The sequence below is a fragment of the Trachemys scripta genome, chromosome 4, assembly GCF_013100865.1.
Source record: "Trachemys scripta elegans isolate TJP31775 chromosome 4, CAS_Tse_1.0, whole genome shotgun sequence".
Taxonomy (NCBI): Eukaryota; Metazoa; Chordata; order Testudines; family Emydidae; genus Trachemys; species Trachemys scripta.
In genome coordinates this window covers 26693793-26714080 of record NC_048301.1, presented here as the reverse complement: position 1 = coordinate 26714080, position 20288 = coordinate 26693793, and the positions used below count along the sequence as shown (strand labels likewise).

General features: G+C 41.8%; 1 protein-coding gene across 2 annotated transcripts in view; it reads left to right on the top strand.

Annotated features, from left to right (window-relative positions):
• Window positions 1-19549, top strand: part of VRK1 (VRK serine/threonine kinase 1) — a 44605-nt gene extending 25056 nt beyond the window's left edge. Inside the window, exons 11-13 of one of the 2 annotated variants that reach the window (XM_034768895.1) lie at window positions 6110-6215; window positions 6517-6592; window positions 18308-19549. In XM_034768895.1, the coding sequence (XP_034624786.1) occupies window positions 6110-6215; window positions 6517-6592; window positions 18308-18395 (270 nt within the window). In that variant the 3' untranslated portion in view covers window positions 18396-19549. The remainder of the gene's footprint in view (window positions 1-6109; window positions 6216-6516; window positions 6593-18307) is intronic. The other variant, XM_034768896.1, reaches the window with a different exon arrangement.
• Window positions 19550-20288: the final 739 nt, after the last annotated feature.

Here is a 20288-nt window from a genome sequence, read left to right as displayed (position 1 = left end):
CATGTGTAAAGATCTGCCCAGCAAGGAGACCTCATTAACATGAGTTCCTTCCCCTGTGGATCAATGTGGTTTGGATCTGTGTGCTGAATGAAATCTGTTTCTGTTGGTTGGCTGACTTTGCTGTATTAGGTTGGCCTGCTGCAGAGCCAACATCTGTGACCTTCTGAGTCTCTTGTGTCCTTGTCCAGCTCAGAAGACTGTATATATTTCCTATTAAATCAGGCCCTAGGTTTTAAAAACCTAATGTATTTTCCTTTAGTCAGGTCAATCACCACCATTCCCTAGATGGCGACATTACTTACCTATAGGTGTTTTTGTTTGCATGCATTGAGGTTTTTATTTATTGTGCCCCTTTTTGTTTTCTTCTGGTGGGGTGCCATAGGCCTAGTCATCTTACATTCATTTGCAATGGTTTTGTTGAAGTGTTTAAACTGAGAGCAGAATATAGGTCTCATAGCTTAGTGGTTCCCAACTTTTTACTAACGTGACCCACCAACTGCAGCCAAATTCATGTGTGTGGCCCAAAATGTTAGGCCAGCATCCTTCTCTTCTGCTATCACCTCCTCACCCTTCCAAGAGGGCACCAGCCGCCCACAGCAGCCCAGCACTGCAAATCTAATCCTGGCTCCTCCAAGAGAGGAGGCCCTATAGGGACGGGGGGGAGAGTTGGAAAGGAAGCTTGCCTCACTCACCCCACAGTAGTAGGAGCTTTTGTCCTGCAGGGCTGGGCCTGCTCCCTTCATTGGAACCTGACACACAAAGTCACACTGTCACTCAGGCTTGACTTGGTTGTGGCAAAGTGTACTTTCTGTTGCAGTTACATGCCATGCCCGAAAGCCCTTCCATCTATGCTAGATTTTCTAGGTCCAGTATTTCAGCTGTGGTTTCAGGATAGAAGGGAAGGGATTGTACTACTCCTACTGCCAGGGGCCTGTCTTACAGCACTCCAGAAGGCTTGCTGGATGGAGAGAGGGAGTTGGTTCTCACCAAGCAAGTCCCTCTTTCCTGAAAGTTGTGTGTGTGTGTGTTTGGCTCGTAGAACCACATGGTGAATTGCCTGCCGAGTGCAAAGGTAGCGGATCTCCTGATACATCTAGATAGCTTGTAGGTAGTGCTGCAGAAGAACCAGTGGTCATGGTACATATAGGTACCAATGACATAGGGAAAGGTAGGAGAGAGGTCTTGGAGACCAAATTTAGGCTGCAAAGTAAGAGATTAAAGTCCAGGACATCCATGGTAACATCCTCTGCAATGCTTCCAATTCCATGTGCAGAGCCAGGAAGACACTGTACTGCAAGGTCTAAATTAATGGATAAGACCACAGTGTAGGGGGAAGAGTTTTAGGTTTATTTGGAAGTGGAGAACCTTTTGGGGAAGGAAGAGCCTATACAGGAAGGATGAGTGGGTTCCACCTTAATCAAAATGGACCCACACTGCTGGCACATACAATTAAAATGGTTGTAGAGGATTTTTTAAACTAGTGGCTGAGGGAAAACCAAGAAGTGAGGAGGAGTCCAATGTTTCAGGCGAAGACATCCCTTGATGAATTTATTGAAGAGGGAACTCTGTGTCCTGGCATAGAGGTTAGGAAAGAAGGTGGTAAAGTACAGGTAGGAGCTAGTGAGCAACAGTCATATAAGTCTCATTTAAACATAACACATGAAGGCACGCAACTAACTATTGACAAAATGTACAAGTGCTTAGATACAAAGGCTAGACATTTAAATAATAAAATCGGTGAACTAGCATGCCTGATATTACATGAGGATATTGATATAATAGGCATCATGGAAACTTGATGAAATGAGGATAATCAATGGGACATAATGATACCAGGGTACAAAATATATAGGAATTACAGGGTATGTTATGTTTGATAGGCCAGTGGCAGTGTTTTTCTTGTTTTTTGTTTTTAAAAGTATATTCAAATAAGGTGAAAATCTTAAATGAATCAAACTGTACTATAGAATTTCTATGGATACAAATTCCATGCTTGAATAATTAATAGAGTAGTAGGAATATGTTACTGACCACCTGACTAGGATGATAGTGACTATGAAATGTTAAGGGAGGTTAGAGAGGCTACAAAACCAGAAAACACAATAGTAGATTATTTCAACTATCCTTATATTGATGGGGTAAATTTCACCTCAGGGTGTGATGCAGACATAAAGTTTCTAGACACCATAAATCGCTGCTTCTTGGAGCACTGTACTCCTGGAACCCACACTCTTGATTTAGTCCTAAGCGGAACACAAGATCTGGTCCAAGAGGTAATTGTAGCTGAACTGCTTGGGAATAGTGACCATAATGTACCGTATATACTTGTTCATAAGCCGAATTTTTTTAGTAAAAAAGGGAAGCATCAAAGAAGGGGGTCGGCTTATGAATGGGTATAGGGGGGGAGGGGCTGTGTCCCACCTATCCCTCTAACAGAGGGAGCAAGGAGAGGCAGCAGAGACAGAAGGGAAGAGGCGGGGCCAGAGTGTCTCCGCTTCTGGCCACGCTCCTGTCCCCCCAGCCTCCAAAGCAGCTGCAGCTCCGGGCTGTCAGGCTGCAGCCCTGCCGCTCGGCCCCGCCCCCCAGAGCAGGCTGTGGCTGTGCTGCCTGGCCCAGCCTGCTGGAATGTGCTGCGGCTGCACTGCCCGTCTGGCCCACCGGAGCAAGCTGCATCTGCGCTGCCCAGTCTGCTGGAGCAGCTCCAGCCAGGCCAGAGGCATCCTCCCCAGATAAAGTGGGAAGGGATAGAATCATAGAATATTAGGGTTGGAAGGGACCTCAGGCGGTCATCTAGTCCAACCCCCTGCTCAAAGCAGGAGCGACCCCCAGACAGATTTTTGCCCCAGGTCCGTAAATGGCCCCCTCAAGGATTGAACTCACAACCCTGGGTTTAGCAGGCCAATGCTCAAACCACTGAGCTATCCCTCCCACCCTCTCTCCCTGGCCAGGATGGAATGGGGAGAGTGGGGGGGTCCCGGGCTAGGGCTGGGGTCATGTGGTGGGTGGTCACAGGGGTTACTCCCCTGACTCCCAGCTTCTCCCTCCCCCCACCCCCCAAAAAATTTCCCCACCATTTGCTGTCCCGGCCCATCAGGGTAAGCAGCTGGCGTGCCGGGACACTTTGTTTACTTAGGTTTACCTCCGTGCTTGCGGATGCTCAAGGTAAACAAACCATCTTGGCCTGCCACCGGCTTATCCTGATGGCCCGGGAGCCTAAGTTTGCTGACCCCTGAATTATAGGCTTATGAACGGGTTATAAAAATTTTCCATTTTTACTTATTCATCTTGGGGGGGTCGGCTTATAAACGAACTGACATATGATTGAGTATAAACAGTAATTAAATTTAGCATCATTCTAGAGAGGAAAGTACCAAAAACAAATAGTGAAATTCAACTTTAAAAATGGAACTTACACAAGAAGGATGCTTCTTAAATGGAAATTAAAAATAGCAGTCACAAGGGTAAAATGCCTTCAAACAGCATGGAGACTACATAAAAACATAGAGGCTCAGACTAAATGTATATCCCAAATCAAAAAAGATGGTAGGAGGACCAAAAGAATGCCACAACTGCTGAACAGCAGAGTAGTGGAGGCCATTATAGGCTATAAGGCATCCTTTAAAATTTGGAAGTCAAATCCTAATGAGGAAAATAGGAAGGAGCACAAACTCTGGCAAGTAAAAATATAATAAGGCAGGCAATGAGAGAATTTGAGAAGCAACTTGCTAAAGACACAAAAACTAACAAGATATTCAAGTCCAAAGCAGACTGCAAGGAGTCGGAGGGATCTCACAAAACTGGGTGACCGGGCAACAAAACGCAGATGAAATTCAGTGTTTGGAGGGGGGGGAAATAATCCCATCTATACATACACAATGATGGGTTCTAAATTAGCTGTTACCATCCAAGAAAGAAGTCTTGGCATTACCCTGGATGGTTCTCTCAAAAATTCCGCTCAATGTGTAGCAGCAGTCAAAAAAGACTAACGGTATGTTAGGAACTATTGGGAAAGGGATAGAAAATATTGTAATGCCACTGTATAAATCCATGGTGTGCTCTCAGTTTAGAAAAGAGACAACTAAAGCAGGATATGATAGGTGTATAAAATCGTGAATGGTATGGAAAAAGTGAACAGATAAGTTACTTATCCTTTCACACAATACAAAAACCAGAGGTCACCCGATGAAATTAATAGGCAGCAGATTTAATACACATAAGAGGAAGTACTTTTCAAGCAATGCACAACTAACCTGTGGAACTCATTGCTGTGGGATATGGTGGCCAAAAGTATAACTGGTTCAAAAAAGAACTGGATAAATTAATGCAGGATAGATCCGTCAATGTCTGTTAGTCAAAATAGTCAGGGGTACAAGCCGATGTTCGGGGTGACCCTCATCTCGGATTACCAGAAGCTGGGCATGGAAGACAGAGGCAGATCATTGCATAATTGTTCTGTTCTGTGCACAAGCTCTAGCATAACAAGAAGATACCAACATTATATTCCAGAGGAAGCCTCTGTAACTGTTAAACTAAACTCCCTGGAGTAAGGGCCATGTCTTATGTTTTTTCCGCGCTTAGCACACTGACAGCACTACATAATTGTTGGAAAATAAACAGTGGAAATGTGGGTTACAGTGATTCATACTTCCTTCTCACATTCTGTTTCAAACACACAGGTGTTGCTTTTGTGAGATGAATACTGCCTGATTTCCGTTGCCATGTGATTCACCTGCATAAAGATGGAGATCCTTTTTTTATTAAATAATCTTGAAAACAAGATAAATGTACTTTGCTTTTGTGTAGAATGTAATTGATATCTGTTTTTATGATGAGCGTTTAAAATCTCTCACAGTACAATCAGGTGGAATGCATTATCTCCTGTATAAAGGCAATACAGTGCTGAAAAATTCCTCCTTAATTTTGGTCAGAACGAACAAAAGTGTCTGTGTTTATTCCTGTCTAATGCATCACAAATCTGCTGACATGCTAACCTTGGAGTCTTGGCTGGCGTTAATCAGGCCTGTGCACCGGCAGGAAAGATGTACCTAATGCACTCCATCAGTGCAGTTTGCATATGGAAGTTCTCACAGGGGAGCTGCCCTGTGCCAGCTGAGGGTTACCTGCCCACTGCAGTTATTGTATGTAATTATCGAACCAATCTGTTCAGCCCAGCAGGGTTTAGATGGTAATCATGAAGCAACACTTTGGAAAAGAAAGATGTAATGTGCTCTCCCCTTCTATCAGCTATGTGAAGTTGTAACACTTTTAAAGATATTTTAGTAAAGCAGTACATTCTTATTCAGTTAATAAAAAAGCAAGTTAAACTTTCCCAATGTTTAGCAAACTTATGTATGTGAGCCAATACATCCTTTGCAAAATGATGTGATTTTTTTTTTTAAAAGAAAGTTTCCATAGTCACTTTCAGAATACTTTGCAACAGTGGGATTAATTGTAATACACAGATAAGTTCTATATATTCAGAAGTTTTAAAATAATGTGTCTTGAATAGAGTTCAGCATTCCCTTGTAGCTCTCTTTGGAAGAGAACCTATAGTTGCCCTGAGGAAAAAATAATGTGCTGTCTGTGGGTGTTAGATACTTTTTAGCTGTGCAAAAAAAGGCTTTAAGCCTTTGGATTCAGATAAAGTTTGACTTAATATGGTATATGTTAATTACTAAAAGTGTAATTAATTTTAATGTTGGGTAAGAACATTTTTCTGTATTTTAGGATAGATTGATTCTTTGATAATTATTACATTTAAATTATTACTAAAATTAGAGAGGCCTTGATTTAGAAATATGGATTGTTATAATTTAAAATAAAAACATTCTTAAAATGTGAACAAATAGCTTTTTGTGGAAAGGTAAACTGTTTAAAATTGTATATTGTAATCAGTACTGTGTCTAACTTTTAGATTAATGTTTTTGAGTCAGTTGCCTTCTGCATATAGAGTATAGTGAATGTTCAGATCAGGTGTAATGGAGATTGTGGGACAAATGACTTAGAATCACAGTGTAACACATGTAAATAGCTTCTACCTCACTCTTATTTAGTCAGTCTACTTGGAATTTCTGCTGTTGTCTCAACCACTTTCTTTTCTTTTTTACAGAAGAAAAGAAAGGCAGCGGCGTCAGCAGCAGCCACAACAGAGGAAAGCACTGGAACAGACATGGAAGATGTGGAAAGTCCACGAAAGAAGAGACCTGCTCGTTGTAGTAAGTCAAGAGCCATACTTCCATTAGTCTGTGCTATTCACTCCCACACTGATAAGAATTAGTCCTATCTTTAAATTTTTTGGCTTTCCTGGCAGGTAACTTTAGGAAAATAGAGGTTTAGCTATCTGTCCTATGTACAGCAATTATATGAATATGTTCATTATGTTTGCATGTCATATAAAGCTGATGGGAGTATTAATCGATAAACATTGGTAGTTGCTCCCTGCCCCTTTTGCCATTGGTCATTCTCCCCCTTCGTTTTCATTTTTCTCTTCCCCTGTCTTGTCCAATTCGCTGTCAGGAAACGCTGACTCCTCAGGACCAATTCCTCACAGCATGTTACAGCCAGAGGCTAGCAGCAGCAGCAGCTTACAACAGTGAGTGGATTTAAAGTAAAGGAAAGGAGTAGTTTTAAGGATAGAGAATTATGAAAATAGAATTAAAATAATTTGGTAATTTGATAATTGCTTTTCTTAGAAAAAAACATAGACTAGTACAATAGGGTTACTGTAAATCAAGATTAAGATTCATTGGTAGAGCTGTCTGAGAAAACTTGTGTAGTGCATATTCATGCTATTTCTGGCTTTAGCCTTTGCTATCTATCCCTCACACAGATGAGAAAAAAATTCAACTAATTAGAAAAATAGTAAATGATTCTGAAGAATATTTGTTTCAAATTATATTTTTCAAATAAAAGTGCAAAGCAGTGTCCAGGGTTAAGCACTATAAAAATAACAAAACAGTGGAAGTCAGAGACACTTGAGGTTTTTAAACAAGCAAAACTGATTTTATGGCAAATGTAGACGGGAAAGAAGGAAGGCAGGGGAAAAAGTGATGCTACACTTTGAAGTAGAATTATTTGTAATTTATGAATTGAGCCTGGTATAAATACCTAGATATGACATGAACTACAGCGATCAGACTAGTTCCATACCCGAGTTTGACATTGTCCCTTCATGTTTCAGCTGTTTACAGAGAAGTCTGACCATGAAAAAATGACTTGTGCATTTTTAATATGAATGTTTCTGTATTGCTGACTTCGATTTATTTATAATTTTTTTTTCAGTCCTGGAAGGTTGTTAATTAACTAGATTACACTTTATGCAGGCAACGGAGGGATTCAGTTTTATGCTGAATTTTATTCTATAGTTTAAACAGATTTTAATTAAGACCAGATAACCCAATGTTTTATGATTTTTGTGACCATCAAATCTGTACGCTACCAGTGGTTTGGCCACTAATCTGAACCGCAGGTACTGGCCTAAACCTGATCCAAATCTGAAAACTGCGTTTTTGGTTCTTCCTAGTTAAAATATTTATGATATCTTCTATGACTGATGCATATCCTTACTTATTGCATTGCCTTCTAAAATTTGAGTTCAATATTAAACAGTTCTTTGTATCAGTTTGGATCTCTCTGAGGGTGCACATGCCTATGCACATGAGCTTGGAATCTTTTCGGAGTAACGGTGTAACGATGTCTGGGCCATACATGTCCTGTGTCTCTTCATGCCCTCATGTGAGGGCTTAAAGGGTGGATTGGCTGCGACACTCCCTCAGTTCCCTCTTACTATGTATGCCAACCAGACAGAACCTGGCAAATGTCCGACCTGGTATTCTTCCTTGAGCTTCAAACTCACTTCAAATTATATTATGAAGAAAACCCTCTTCAATTCCATGTTTCTAACTGATTTGGATGTTCCAAAAAATTTAAATAAAACCCAGATGGTGACTCCATTGAGGGTTGAGGCATTTCGTGCTAGCCATCGTCATGGTGGATTTTTAACCCCTATGGGTTTAGCTCTGTCCACAGTGAAATGATCTTGTGCCCTTAATTGGCAGGCATAGCCGATGACTTTTCTGCCTTGGGAGGGGCACATCCCCCAACAGATGCTCAGTCTGTCATTCCTTCTTGGCCCACACTTGAAAATTGAGACACAAGGCTCAAATTACACCTCTTTCAGCAATCCATGAAAGTCATGTCTGATCCTGGACAGGAGAGATCCATGGAATGTGAATAGAGGAGACTATCCACAGCAAGTGCTGTAGAAAGCAGGCACCTGACCACTTGTTCCAGCCAGAAGTCATCAAAAAGGGCACCAAGACCACTGGCACCAAGACTTAAGACACTGACTAGCCTGACACCTGCACTCTGGCATCGACGACCTCTGCACTGAGTGCTTTGGCACAGACTCCAGCACAAGGAGACCCATGTCATCTGCTTTTACAAAGTGCCAAGCAACAGACCCACACCAAGTGCAAATGCAGCTTTGTGTGTGTAGTGGATTCATCCTCCAGGAGGACTTAAAACATTCCTCCAGTGATGCCTTTTCCAAGTCCTCCTTGATGTTAAGGGCTGGGCGCATGGTACTGACTTTGAAGAACGTGCAAGAGACAGCGTTACTTACGCTGATTTTGACACCGGAACAATATGGGTACTGAGATATGCCTTGGAGGTACTGACATTTCCTGTCTCCTTAGTACCAGGACAGGCAGCTCACCAGAGGCCCCGGACTTGGATTTACCTCAGCAGGACCACTGTTCCCAGAGGATGTACTTCTGTTCACCATTTCCAACTCACTCCTTCTCCCCTACATCATATAGGGAACCTCTCCTATCAGACCATAAAAGGATCTGAGCGGGAGGTCTAGAAATGTTCCATTCTCGGCATTTGTGTGACTGGCAGTGGACAAGTCAACAGCGATCTGGCCAGTACCCTTAATGTTCCACATTGGCCTTTGTGGGCCTACGGAGGTTCACCTTCCTGTGTGTCAAGAATCGGATCATGGTCACATGTGTCCAGGAAAAGGAGGTGGTTTTGATCATCATCGACCTGAATGGCTAGGCCCCTCACCAAAAATGGAGGAAGCCCCTCATAAGCAAGTGGAGACTGCCCTCCCCACTGAAGGAGTCTTCAAGTTCTCCTAATAAACAGTCACTTCATCCCCTACACCAGCCGTTGATGACTCTAGAGCCTTCCAAGACCTGCTCTTGAGGATAGCTGAAACCTTGGATGTGGAGACACTGATCCAAGAGAACACACACAAGTTGTTCATCATTCACAGCTGCTTAGTGCTATCAAGAATTTCCCTCCCAATTAATGAGGGTGTACTGGACCCAGCAAAGTAGAAAAGTACCAGGTACCACCTAAGGGCTTTTGAACACTTTTCTGGGCATCCTGCACCAGGATCACTAGCAGTACTTGTGGTCCAGGAAAAAAAAACAGGTCCACTAAGGGGATTCTGAAAGATAAGGATCCCGAGAAATTGGACCTTTTTGGTCACAAGTTATATTTATGTGGCTTGCTCCAGTTCTGTATCACAAACAAGCAGGCCCTGTTGAAAATATTTTTCCATCCTATTTAAGCCACAATACTGTAGAGAAGTGTTCAGAGATGCTATCGAAGGGAGCCAGATGACAGCAAATGGATTAGTTTGGTACAGCTGCTAGGGCATATCCATGGCAATCACAATAAGATCTGTCTGATGGCAACAGCTCTCTGGGATTCTGAGAAGTCCAGGCAACTATAGAGGACTTAATCTCCAAGGGAACGGAGCTGTTCTGCAATAAGACAAATGAGGCACTCCATTCCATCAAGGATTTGAGGGCAGTGCTGAGGTTACTAGGGATCTACACCTAAGCCATTTCAGTACCAGCTCCTGCAGTGGCAAAGAATGCTGTTGTACCTTACAGTCACCAACCAGATTACGCACACTGATATACCAGGAGATGGGATGGCAGTCCTCCTTTTCCATTGCGCACCAGGCTCCATCCCAGAGGCAGCAGGTTGGATGGGAGCCATGTCAGGATCCGACCCAGCGATGACAATCAGAAATTGCTTTGCCCCTTTCCATTGGGTGTGGTCAGATAAAGCCAACAAGTGGGTGGTGGACATTGTAGCCATTCTTTGCTTGCTCCCCACTATTCACCCAGTCCCTCTTCAAGGACCCTTCTCATGAGAAGCTAATACTAAAAGAAGTGGCCTTGTTGTTTCATCTGTAAGCATGGGAGAAGTTTCTTAGGAGTACAGGGTAAGAGGCTTCTACTCCCTTTGTTTCTTTATTCCAAAGAAAGGGTTCTTCATCCTATTCTAGACCTGAGGAGACTGAATATGTGCGCTGTCTCAGATTCAGCATGGTAATGCTTGCCTCCATCATTCCATCTCTTCAGCCTCAAGACTGGTTTGTGGCTTTTGACTTACAGGATCTGTACTTCCATGTTGCCATCCACTCACCCTATAGGAAGAACCTGAAAGTTACAGCAGAGCCAAATCACTTCCTGAACAAGGTACCGTCTTTTGGACTCTACAGTATGAAGGATCTTCGTGAAATGCTTTGCAATGGTAGCAGCATGTCTGAGGAAAAAAGAGCATCCACATCAATCCATACGTAGATGGCTGAGTGAATGGAGGCAGGTCATAGCGGGATGCTCTGACAAGCTTCAGTTGTGTCTTCTCCTTGTTTCCCCAGCTGGGCCTCCTGATAAATTATGAAAAATCATTAATTATCCCATCTCAGATATCAGCGTTCATAGGAGCCAAGGTCAGTTCCAGGATAGTGAGACAGTTTACCTGCCAGAGGACAGATTCCCTACTCCCGTTAGGAGCCTTTAACTGTTAACTAGAGGTGAGGCTACTCAGGGAGAACTGGAGTTTAAAAAGCCAGCTTCTAAGCAACCAGAGGAGCTAGCGAACAGGAGTTTTGTGAGAGAGTTCTCCGGGGGAAGGAGGAGCAACTATGTTACCCTTGGGATGAGTTTGTTGTTTGTTAGTTTATTGTGTGCTTGCTACTTGATTGAAGTATAGTGTGTGGTCTGTTTGGGGGGCCATTTGCTGAGTCTAACAGCCTGCTAGGCAAGGCTGAGAGCATCTTAATGAGCCTTTGATCCCTAAGCCCTTCAGGATCATTAACGGGGGGGCGGAGGGGCAGGGCTACTTGGACAACAAGGGGCTTAAGAAAACAGCTCCTAAGCAACGCGAGCAGCTAGCGAACAGGAGCAGTTAATAGGAGTTTTGCAAGGGAGTAGGAGAACCAGATAACACCTGATTAACATTCTCTGAATTTAGGCAATAAATGCCCCCTCCCCTCCGAAAAAAGCTGCAGAGGTAAAAAGAATGCATGCAGAAATACAGCCGCAGAGTGGGGGGCTATCTAGTTCATTGGACTGAATGCAGCATGTATGATTTACCTCTCTTGTGGGCAGTTGGCATATGTGTGCATTCAGTACACGGAGCTTATAGCCCTCAGAGACCAAGTACGGGCTTTGGAGACCAGAGTGGCTGAACTGGAAGAGCTAAGGGAGACAGAGGTACATATATGAGACTTTGTGGTACACCCCTAACCTCTGTGCTGTTGAGGAGGGTGAAAGTCTTGGGGAAGGAGAACATCAAACTAGAGCAAAGGGAAACGATCCCATAATTGGGACCCTCCTTCCAGAAGAAGTCATGATGTCCTCTTTTATTGAGGACTCCTCTCCGGGGAAGGAATCCCAGTTATTAGGAAGAGACAGTTAATAGTAATGGGAGATTGGATCATTAGAAATATAGATAGTTGAGTTTGTGATGACCAGGAGAAGCGCATGGTGAATTGCCTGACGGGTGTGAACGTTGCAGATCTCTCGAGACATCTAGACAGGCTTATGTGCAATGCTGGGGAGGAACCGGTGGTCGTGATACACATAAGTACCAATGACATTGTGAAAAGTAGGAGAGAGTTCCTGCAGTTCTGCCTGTCTAATTGGCTCTGTGCATGGAACTGGAAGCAACCATGGAGGTCCTGGGCTTTAATGTCTTACTTAGCAGCCTAAATTTGGCCTCCAGGACCTCCATGGTTGCTTCCAGTTCCATGAGCAGAGCCAGTTAGACAGGCAGAACTGCAGGATCTCAATGCATGGATGAGACAGTGATGTAGGGATGAGAGTTTAGGTTTATTAGGAGTTAGGGAACCTTTTGGGAAAGAAGGAGCCTATAAAATGAAGGATAGGCTCCATCTAAACCAAAACAGAGCCAGAGTGCTGGCGTGTAAAATTTAAAAGGTTATAGAGGAGTTTTTTAACTAAGGGTGGGGGGAAGCTGATAGTTGCGGAGGAGCACATGTATTATAAGGGAGGCTCTATTAATGGAGATTCTCTGTATCCTAGTAAAGAGGAGAGGGTAGAAGTTGATAAAGTACAGGAAGGAACTGAAGAAACAGTCGAATGGAAGAGTGCCATTCAATTTCATCACAAGTAAAAAGTGACAAATTTAATAAATGCTTATATACAAATGCTAGAAGTCTAAATAATAAGTTGGGCAAACCTAAGTGCCTGCTATTAAATGGGGATATTGATATAATAGGCATCATAGAAACTTGGTGGAATGATGATAATCAATGGGACATGATAATACCAGGGTACAAAATACATTGGAATGACAGAGTAGGTTATGGTGGTTGGGGAGTGGCACTATCTATGAAGAAAAGCATAGAGTCAAATATAGTAAAAATCCTTACATGAATCAAATAGTACCATAGAATCTCTATGGATAAAAATTCCATCATTAAATAATAAGAGTATAGCAGTAGGAATATACTACCAACCCCACCTGACCTAGGATGGTGATGGTGAAATGCTCCAGGAGATTAGAATGGTTATAACGAGAGAAAACTCAATAATAATAGTGGATTTATACTGTCTTCATATTGACTGGGTACATGTCCCCTCAGGATGGGATGCTGAGATAAAGATTCTAGACCAATGTTTCTCAAAGTCGGGCCGCCGCTTGTTCAGGGAAAGCCCCTGGCGGTCCGGGCCGATTTGTTTACCTGCTGCGTCCACAGGTTCGGCCCATCGCAGCTCCCACTGGCCGCGGTTCGCCGCTCCAGGCCAATAGGGGCTGCGGGAAGTGGCGCAGGCTGATGGATATGTTGGCCACCGCTTCCTGCAGCCCCTATTGGCCTGGAGCAGCGAACCGCGGTCAGTGGGAGCCACGATCGGACGAACCTGCGGATGCGGCAGGTAAACAAACCAGCCCGGCCCACCAGAGTGCCTACCCTGGCGGGCCGTGGGCCAAAGGTTGCCGATCCCTGTTCTAGAGAGAATAAAGAACACAGTAGATTCAAGATGATGATAGACAGGAGAAATCGTATACAGATCAAATAGATCAATTTTGTGGAATTAATGCCACTATGGAATCGCCACATCATTCAGAGCTGCTGTGAAAATATGACATGCTAAATAATACAGAACAGTGAACTGACTAAGCCATTACAGGTTACTAGCAGCATCAGATAAGGATGCCTTATATGACCCATGATCTCTTTACTAGTAGTGGATTGGATAACGAGGGGCATACGATGGACTTTCAGGCAGAAGTTAGAAGATCTTGACTATGTAGATGACCTCAGCTTGCTATCCTATGCCCATAGAGACATACAAGGCAAAACAAATTATCTCCAGGCCNATAGGGGCTGCGGGAAGCAGCGTGGGCCGAGGGATGTACTGGCCACCCTTCCGGCAGCCCCCATTGGCCTGGAGCGGCGAACCGCGGCCAGTGGGAGCTGCGATGGGCGGAACCTGTGGACGCGGCAGGTAAACAAATTGGCCCGGACCGCCAGGGGCTTTCCCTGAACAAGTGGCGGACCGGCTTTGAGAAGCACTGTTCTAAACAACATTGACTGCTTCTTGGAGTAGCTAGTCCTGGTACCCAAAAGAGGAGAAGCAATCATTTGATTTAGTCCTAAGTGCAGCATAGGATCTGGTCTAAGATGTGAATATAGCTGAACTGCTCAGTAATAGCAATCGTAATGTAATTAAATTTAACATCCTTATGGGAGGGAAAGTACCAAAGAAGCCCACCACAGTAGCATTTAACTTCAGAAAGAGGAACTACACAAAAATGAGGGAACCAGTTAAATGGAAATTGAAAGGTCGTCACAAGTGAAATGGCTGCAAGCTGCATGAAAACTTTCTTAAAACACCATAATAGAGGCTCAAATTAAATGAATACCCAAATTAAAAGCATAGAGCACCCAAAAAGTGCCACCATGGCTAAAGAGAGTAAAAGAGGCAGTTAAAGACAAAAAGACATCCTTTAAAAATTGGACGTCAGATCCTACTGAGGAAAATAGAAAAAAGCGTAAACTCTGGCAAGTCAAGCGTAAAAGTATAATTAAGCAGGCCAAAAAGAATTTGAAGAGCAACCAGCAAAAGACACAAAAACTAACAGCAAAGATTTTTTTTAAAGTGCAATCAGTGGGGCCACTTGAATGATCGCGGTACTAAAAGTGCACTCAAGGAAGACAAGGCCATTGTGGAGAAGCTAAAAATATTCTTAGCATTTTCAACTGCCTCTTTCAATTAAAAGGAACTTAGCTTTTGGTTTCTTTGTGAAGCATAGCTCTACATAAATAAGTACTAGATTATTGTCTCACGGACCTTTAGGTGAGTTTTTCTTCATTCAGCCAAGACTTACACTTATTCAACATTAAATAATATGGACATGAATTTTGGAGACTATTGGTGTCCCACAAGTTACTGTGGAAGGCCGATCATGTGATCCTCTTCTCTTTTGGGTCTGCCCTTAGCTCTGCTTGCTTCCTTTTTTAAAAATAGCAATATAAATCTCTCTATATAAGGGCATGCTCCAACTGTTAACTCATGGGATGTGGGAAGAAACTCCTTAAATGGACAAATCTTTTCCATAATTGTGTGTTACTGGGTTTCTTGCTGCTTCCTTTGAAACACCTGGTATTGGTCACTGTCAGAGACCGGATACAGGAGTAGTAGACATTCTATTGGCCTGATCAGTATAGCAATGTCTGACTGGTGTCCAAAAGATTTAGCTCCCCAGCACCCATTTTGTCCTTCCCTTCTCTCTCCTCAAAAAGTCTTTCAGAACAAAAGGGCCTTGCAGCATGGCCTGATAGTCAATACATTTTGTTTTTGGCAAAATGAAGCAGGAAGCAAAGTTTACAGTCAAGGGATTTTAACTCAGAATGCCCCATCTATAGCATCCTCACAGTTAAACCTGTGGGGTTGTAATCTGTAGTGCCTCAAAAGATCTGGCTTTATAGGTTAAAACCAGCACATTCTAATTACATTTGGAAATTAATAGGAAGCCACTGCAAGTTGGGGAGGGATAGCTCAATATTTTGAACATTGGCCTGAGCATTGGCCTGCTAAAGCCAGGGTTGTGCGTTCAATCCTTAAGGGGGCCATTTAGGGATCTGGGGCAAAAATCTGCCTGGGGAGTGGTTCTGCTTTGAGCAGGGGGTTGGACTAGATGACCTCCTGAGGTCCCTTCCAACCCTGACATTCTATGATTCTAAGTTGCAGAGCACAGGAATATTGTGCTTCCTGCAAGAGATACTTTCTAACAAACTGTCTGCTGTATTCTGCACCAACTGTATTTAAATGTGATAGGAAACAATTCTTTCTTTTATGTCCTGATCCGAATTTATCTGAGGAGTTAAAAGAATGGTTTGAATAGAGAAAAAAGCCCGTGGTGTAAGGGGTGTCTTACATTAAAGATCCTTGTAAGTGGGAGAAGGGTGTTTGACTCCCGTGAGTCAGTATAAAACTCTTAACACTTTTTTGTAGTTTTTCCTGGTTAATGTCATCCATACACATTTTAAAATTGGTAAATATATTTATTGAAAACTGGTTTTAATATATGGTTATAGAAAAAAAATTAGTCAATAGTTTATTTCTGGTATATGAAATATATGAGTCTGTTTACTCTGTATGTTTGGGAAAATAGGTTTTCTATCAGTCCTCTTATTCTAAGAGCTCTCTGAGACACTAATGGCTTAATTCAGTTTAATTTAGAACAGAGGACATGGCTAACTCTTGTTCTTTAAAGGAAAAAGGGCTCTACCACAGATCTTTATTCCTTCTGCCCTATTGATTTGATTGCAGCTGGTCAGTCTTAGTGATGTGTCTAGTTCTGGTGTTGTTTTTGGGTCCAGTGCTGCTTTGGTTTTAGCTCTCCCCCAGTCTTTGCTGCTTAACTGCAAGTGCCCGCTGCCCCTGTGTCAGAGAGAACAGAATGTGTGGTGATACGCACATCTGGCCTTCTCTTGCACATAAAATGGCTCCTTTTGTAAGATTGCGTGTCTCAGGCCTGCTCAGTTCAATCTACCTTCTAGACACCTTGCCCCTGATTGGGAGCAGCTTTCATTACACCACTGAGTTGTTACTGTCAATGCAGGGAGTTTCCCTATGCTGTATTTCCAGGAAAAGTGTTGCAGTTTCTTCAACAATATTGCAGCAAGGTACATTCTTGGATGTTAAATTTCTTAATTTTTGTGACAATGAGGTTTACGCTTATGTCAGTATGTGTTCCTCTCCTCTCCATCCCCTTTTAGGCTCTTAGATATTTAGGACTTCATGACAAAGAAATTTCTTCCCACCTCCTTGTTTTGCTTGATTTTAAAAATCCTTGAGAACTGAACTCATGAATGGGGAGCTTGAGAACTCATGCATCTTCTCCCTACAACCAAAAAGTTTATTTTTCCAATTAACATCTTCCTGCTGGGAGGCCCTCTCTAATATTCAGATATGGATGAATGGATTCTCTTTGCAGCATTCCATCCATCCAGCCCTTCCTTTGAGCAGAAGGAAAATATCCCATTTCTCTTTCTTCTTTCATTGAAGAATGGAATGTTGCACGTTAAGGAAGCTGCTCAGCTCAATCTGGGATGGGATTTTTAGTATCAGTCACTGAAAGGGTGAAGATTAGTTTATTTCCCCCTGCCCCCAGAAGGCGATTCAGGCATTGCTGTTTACCCTTCACCACAGTACAAAAGTAAGAAGAACCTCAGTGAAACCGAAAGGCAATAAATCGATAAGTGTTTTTTATAGAACACTCATCCTGTGTAACTCATTGCCACAAGATAATCATTAAGTTTAAGAGCTTTGTAGGCTTCAAAAAAAAGATTAGACACACATTTTAATGAAAATGTTGGCAATTATTTTGTAAAGTTTGGAAGAGATATAAACTCAAGGATTTAAGTAAACTTTTAACTGAGGGGGGTTAGGAAGGAAGGATTCATATGCGCAGGTAATTCCATAATTTCCCATGTCAGAGTTTCTTGCACCTGCTTCTGAAGCAGCTGCTACTGGCAGTTAGCAGAGGGGCTACTGAAATAGATGGCCACTACTCTGATCCAGTATGGCAGTCCATTTGGGTAATTCCAGGGGTGACAAAGCCACTTTACTTGATAACACTGGCTTCTTCTGGTGAGCAATCAGCCATTCTCTTAAGATGACTTCCAATGAACAGAAGCCCAGCTCGACTTAGGTTAGTCACACACACAACAGTAAGCAGTTAGAGGAACTGAGACAAAGTGGATAATTCTGCTTTTTTTTTTAAAAGGTCCAGAGGTATATAGTTCATTTCTTGTAGGAACTCCAGGGAAGAAGGCAATACCATGTAAGATAAGGCATTAGTAGAAACTAAGGAGCTGAAACAATACAGATTTTGGTTGTTCTCTGTTTTTTTGAAAAAAGCAACCTACGTTTATTTTTCTTCTATTTTATTTTCCTGTCATGTGACTACCACTGGCACACACGAGTGTGTGGCTCCTGACCTCTCTCCATCAGGAAGAAAGGTGTCAGAAATTATTCTGCATCAAGTTCTGCTCCTTTTACACGTGGCAGGCAGGTTGTCCAGTTTGCTTCCTGCTTTACTTCAAACAGGAGCTGGAGCCTCTGCCTGAGAAAAACATCTTGGCCTGTTTTGTCATATAAGACTGAGCTTTTTATGAAGGAGAAAAATGAAACTAAAGAATTTTGTCAGGAAATTTAAATCCTGTTTGGATGGCAATGTTTGTTACCTTTGCAGTTACCGAAAGATTGTGAAGTAACTGATGGAGTCAGGGAGTAAATGTGGGTGTTGTATTTAAGTGTATATTGTGTATTTTTAAAGAGATTATCAAAGATGCCCACAGCCTCGGATTGGGAGCTCTTTAGTTGTAGAGTAGATGCAAACTAATTTGAAGTATTATGCTTTTAAAATGCTAATAATATAAACTATCTTCTCATAAAACTTTCCTGCTGTCTTTACTGTGTAATGATACTGTACTTTAATTTTATTCTATTTTTAAAAACTACAGATTCAGAAGCCACCAAAACACTGAAGAAAAGTTCACCGAAAGGCAGAAGAACCAGAAAGAGAGTCCAGAAGTAGAAGAACTAGAATAATGTGCTCCTCTTCTTTGCTTCGCTTTGTTTGGCTACTGTAATCTTTGCTTCTCTTTTTAATGTTTATTTTTAGAGGATTTGAAAAATGGCTATGCTGCAGTTTGTACCTTGTTTGGAAGAATAAATGTTTTATTAAAGTGTATTTGTGTACTCCATGTACAAAAATACTATCCATAAATGCAGAAGTTTTCAAGTTTTGAAGTGAGGTTGTTTTTAGTATTTGCATATATTTTATGCTTTTGAAGGAACCTGAAGAGAAGAGAAAATTGTGCCTCTTTTGCTCCTTTATGATGTAGCAAGAAAACCTGAAACTGTATTCAAATGATTTTTTTTTCTCCTTGTTGTTATCTTAAAAATAGCAATGTCACATCTGGTCTTCCCTGTTTTTGCATGAAGACTTTTTGGAGGCATGAAATATGGACATAGCATTAACTGGAGGGGAGGGAAAGGGATTTTTGATCATTGCAGAGACATCTCTTCAGGTATTTCTGAAGTGTTTGAATTAAATAATATAGATGAGTTTTACTTAATCAAGTTTCATTTGAATGGTATTTGTCTTTGTATCAGTTCTCCAATTATTCATTGTCTTCCAGGAGGGTGAGTAGGCAAGACCAGAATTTCTGTAACCTCCCCTGCCCCCAGTAACCAAACACACCTCAGGCTTTCTTTTTATATCATAGGGAAGCAAGAAAGGGTACAAATTCAATTTTTTCTCTACTTGGACACCTTTTTCTAATAAAAACTTGGGTCTCATACTTTTCACATCAGAATGATGCTTTACCTTTGCTTATAGGTGAGATGACATTCTCATTTGAAATTCCAGTTTTTGTAAAAAGCACTACTCTTATGCTGAACTTCCTCATGGTAATTCTTGGCCCAACAGGCATTTTTTGGAAAAATTGAATAAATGGGTATGGTCCATACTGAAAATTAACACTTTTTTGCACTTAGGCAATTCAAAAAAGTCGTCTTAATTTGGCCTGGACATAGTTCTCAAGAAGGAAATGGTGGTGTGATAAACTGCTTAAGTAGTAGTTATGAACAAATGAAATACCATACTGTACATCGCCAATTTATTCTTGGTGATTTAAATGCTTGTATAAAGTAGTTATCCAGGTATCCCACACACTGAAATAAATGGGTATGTTAACACACAAAGTGCAAAGTGTTCATTGATTAGGTGATGCACCAGATTTTCTTCTTAAACAAGGAAATTAATGTTTAAAATAAGATTTTTAAATAGACCAGTGGAAGAACACCTACTGCCTTCTCACTTCTGGCATTATCAATGCGTGAGGGAGGAAATAAACATGAGGCTTTCCTAGGACTCTACTGTGCATAGGGATTATGGAAATACGGCTAGTATATTTCCAAGTATAGTACCACCATGTGCTAATACTTTGGCTACCTCAGATTTTACCCCTCAATGTCTGTCTAGTGAGCTTCTTTCCAGAAGTGAAGGCAAGAGGCTATGGCAGCCTTTACATTTCAATCTTTTTTCCAACTAAAGTTTGCTATCAAAAGTTAAAGTGAAAGCTAAAGTAATAATTCAAAAGCACAGCACTCAAAAATCCCTCCAGAGAAATATTACAGGCAAGCAAATATAAATTATAATATCTGAATGTGCAAAGCTAGCTTTATTCATGCGTTTGTTCTTTATTGATTATTGAACATTTTAAAAAATTGAATGAAACACTTGTGAACTTCACTGGTATGCAAGATCTCTTCCATACTTTCCCAGTGGTCAAGACCCGTGCTTCCATTTGATAACAACCAAGACCAAACTTACATTTACAAAGACATTTTATGAAGATATTTTAGTTTGTGCTAATTTCTTGGTAACAAGAAAGAAAGGCCTCTGAGGTGAGGTGGTTATTTCAAAGTGTTCTAGGA